Raw genomic sequence first — 856 nt, 5'->3', positions numbered from 1 at the left:
GGACTCAGGTCTCTGCGGGACTCAGGTCTCTGCTGGACTCAGGTCTCTGCGGGACTCAGGTCTCTGCGGGACTTGGATGCAGTGAACTGTTGAAAGAACTGGTGAAAAGTCTTTGTATTGATGATTTGAAAGTCCCGGTTTGATTCTTGTGGTCCGTCCTCTGGTCTCTGAGGACTCTAAACGTGTCTTCATGTCTCGTGTTTCGCTCCACAGGAGACTACGAGAAAGGCGTGGACCACCTGACCAACGCCATCGCGGTGTGCGGTCAGCCTCAGCAGCTGCTGCAGGTGCTGCAGCAGACTCTGCCTCCGCCCGTCTTCCAGATGCTGCTCACCAAACTGCCGAGCATCAGCCAGGTTCGCCAGACGCTTCGATTTATTCTCGCACAGATCTGCAGCTGCACGAACACGGAGCCGAAAACAGTTTACGGTCACAGAATCGATAAAACGGGACGAGCGGAAAGTAAAAAAAATAAAGGAAAAATACAGGAGAGAAACTGCTAATAAAACCAAAAATTGCCACAAATGGTAAATAAAAACAATAAAAGCAAGTGTTCCTAAAGACCCTTTAAAAGTCTTAAAAAGCATTAACCCTTTAACAGTCACATTAAGAAATACCTTTGCAAAAAATATGCATTATATCAATTTATTTTAAAAAGGAAATTTTCCCAGTATTATGCATTGTGAAAAATGCAAAAGTCAGAGTATTATATGATTAAATCACCATTTTTGTCTTAAATAATGGAAATAATAATAATTTTTTTCCAGAAGATCCCCAACAATAAGGGAAAAAGGCCAAATTATTTTTACAGAAAAATCCCCCAAAATGGAAAAAAAAACCCAAAAACCTTTATCAG

General features: G+C 41.8%; 1 protein-coding gene across 1 annotated transcript; it reads left to right on the top strand.

Moving 5' to 3' along the window:
- Positions 1 to 149: 149 nt before the first annotated feature.
- Positions 150 to 512, top strand: LOC121966137 (mitochondrial import receptor subunit TOM20 homolog B-like; the record flags this gene model as incomplete). The annotated part of the gene is made up of 1 exon (XM_042516244.1): positions 150 to 512. A coding segment is annotated over one exon (354 nt), but the record flags the coding sequence as incomplete, so codon positions are not given.
- Positions 513 to 856: the final 344 nt, after the last annotated feature.

The sequence above is a fragment of the Plectropomus leopardus genome, unplaced genomic scaffold, assembly GCF_008729295.1.
Source record: "Plectropomus leopardus isolate mb unplaced genomic scaffold, YSFRI_Pleo_2.0 unplaced_scaffold23244, whole genome shotgun sequence".
Lineage (NCBI taxonomy): Eukaryota > Metazoa > Chordata > Actinopteri > Perciformes > Serranidae > Plectropomus > Plectropomus leopardus.
The sequence above is the reverse complement of the archived record's forward strand: the minus strand, read 5'-3'. Positions and strand labels throughout refer to the sequence as shown.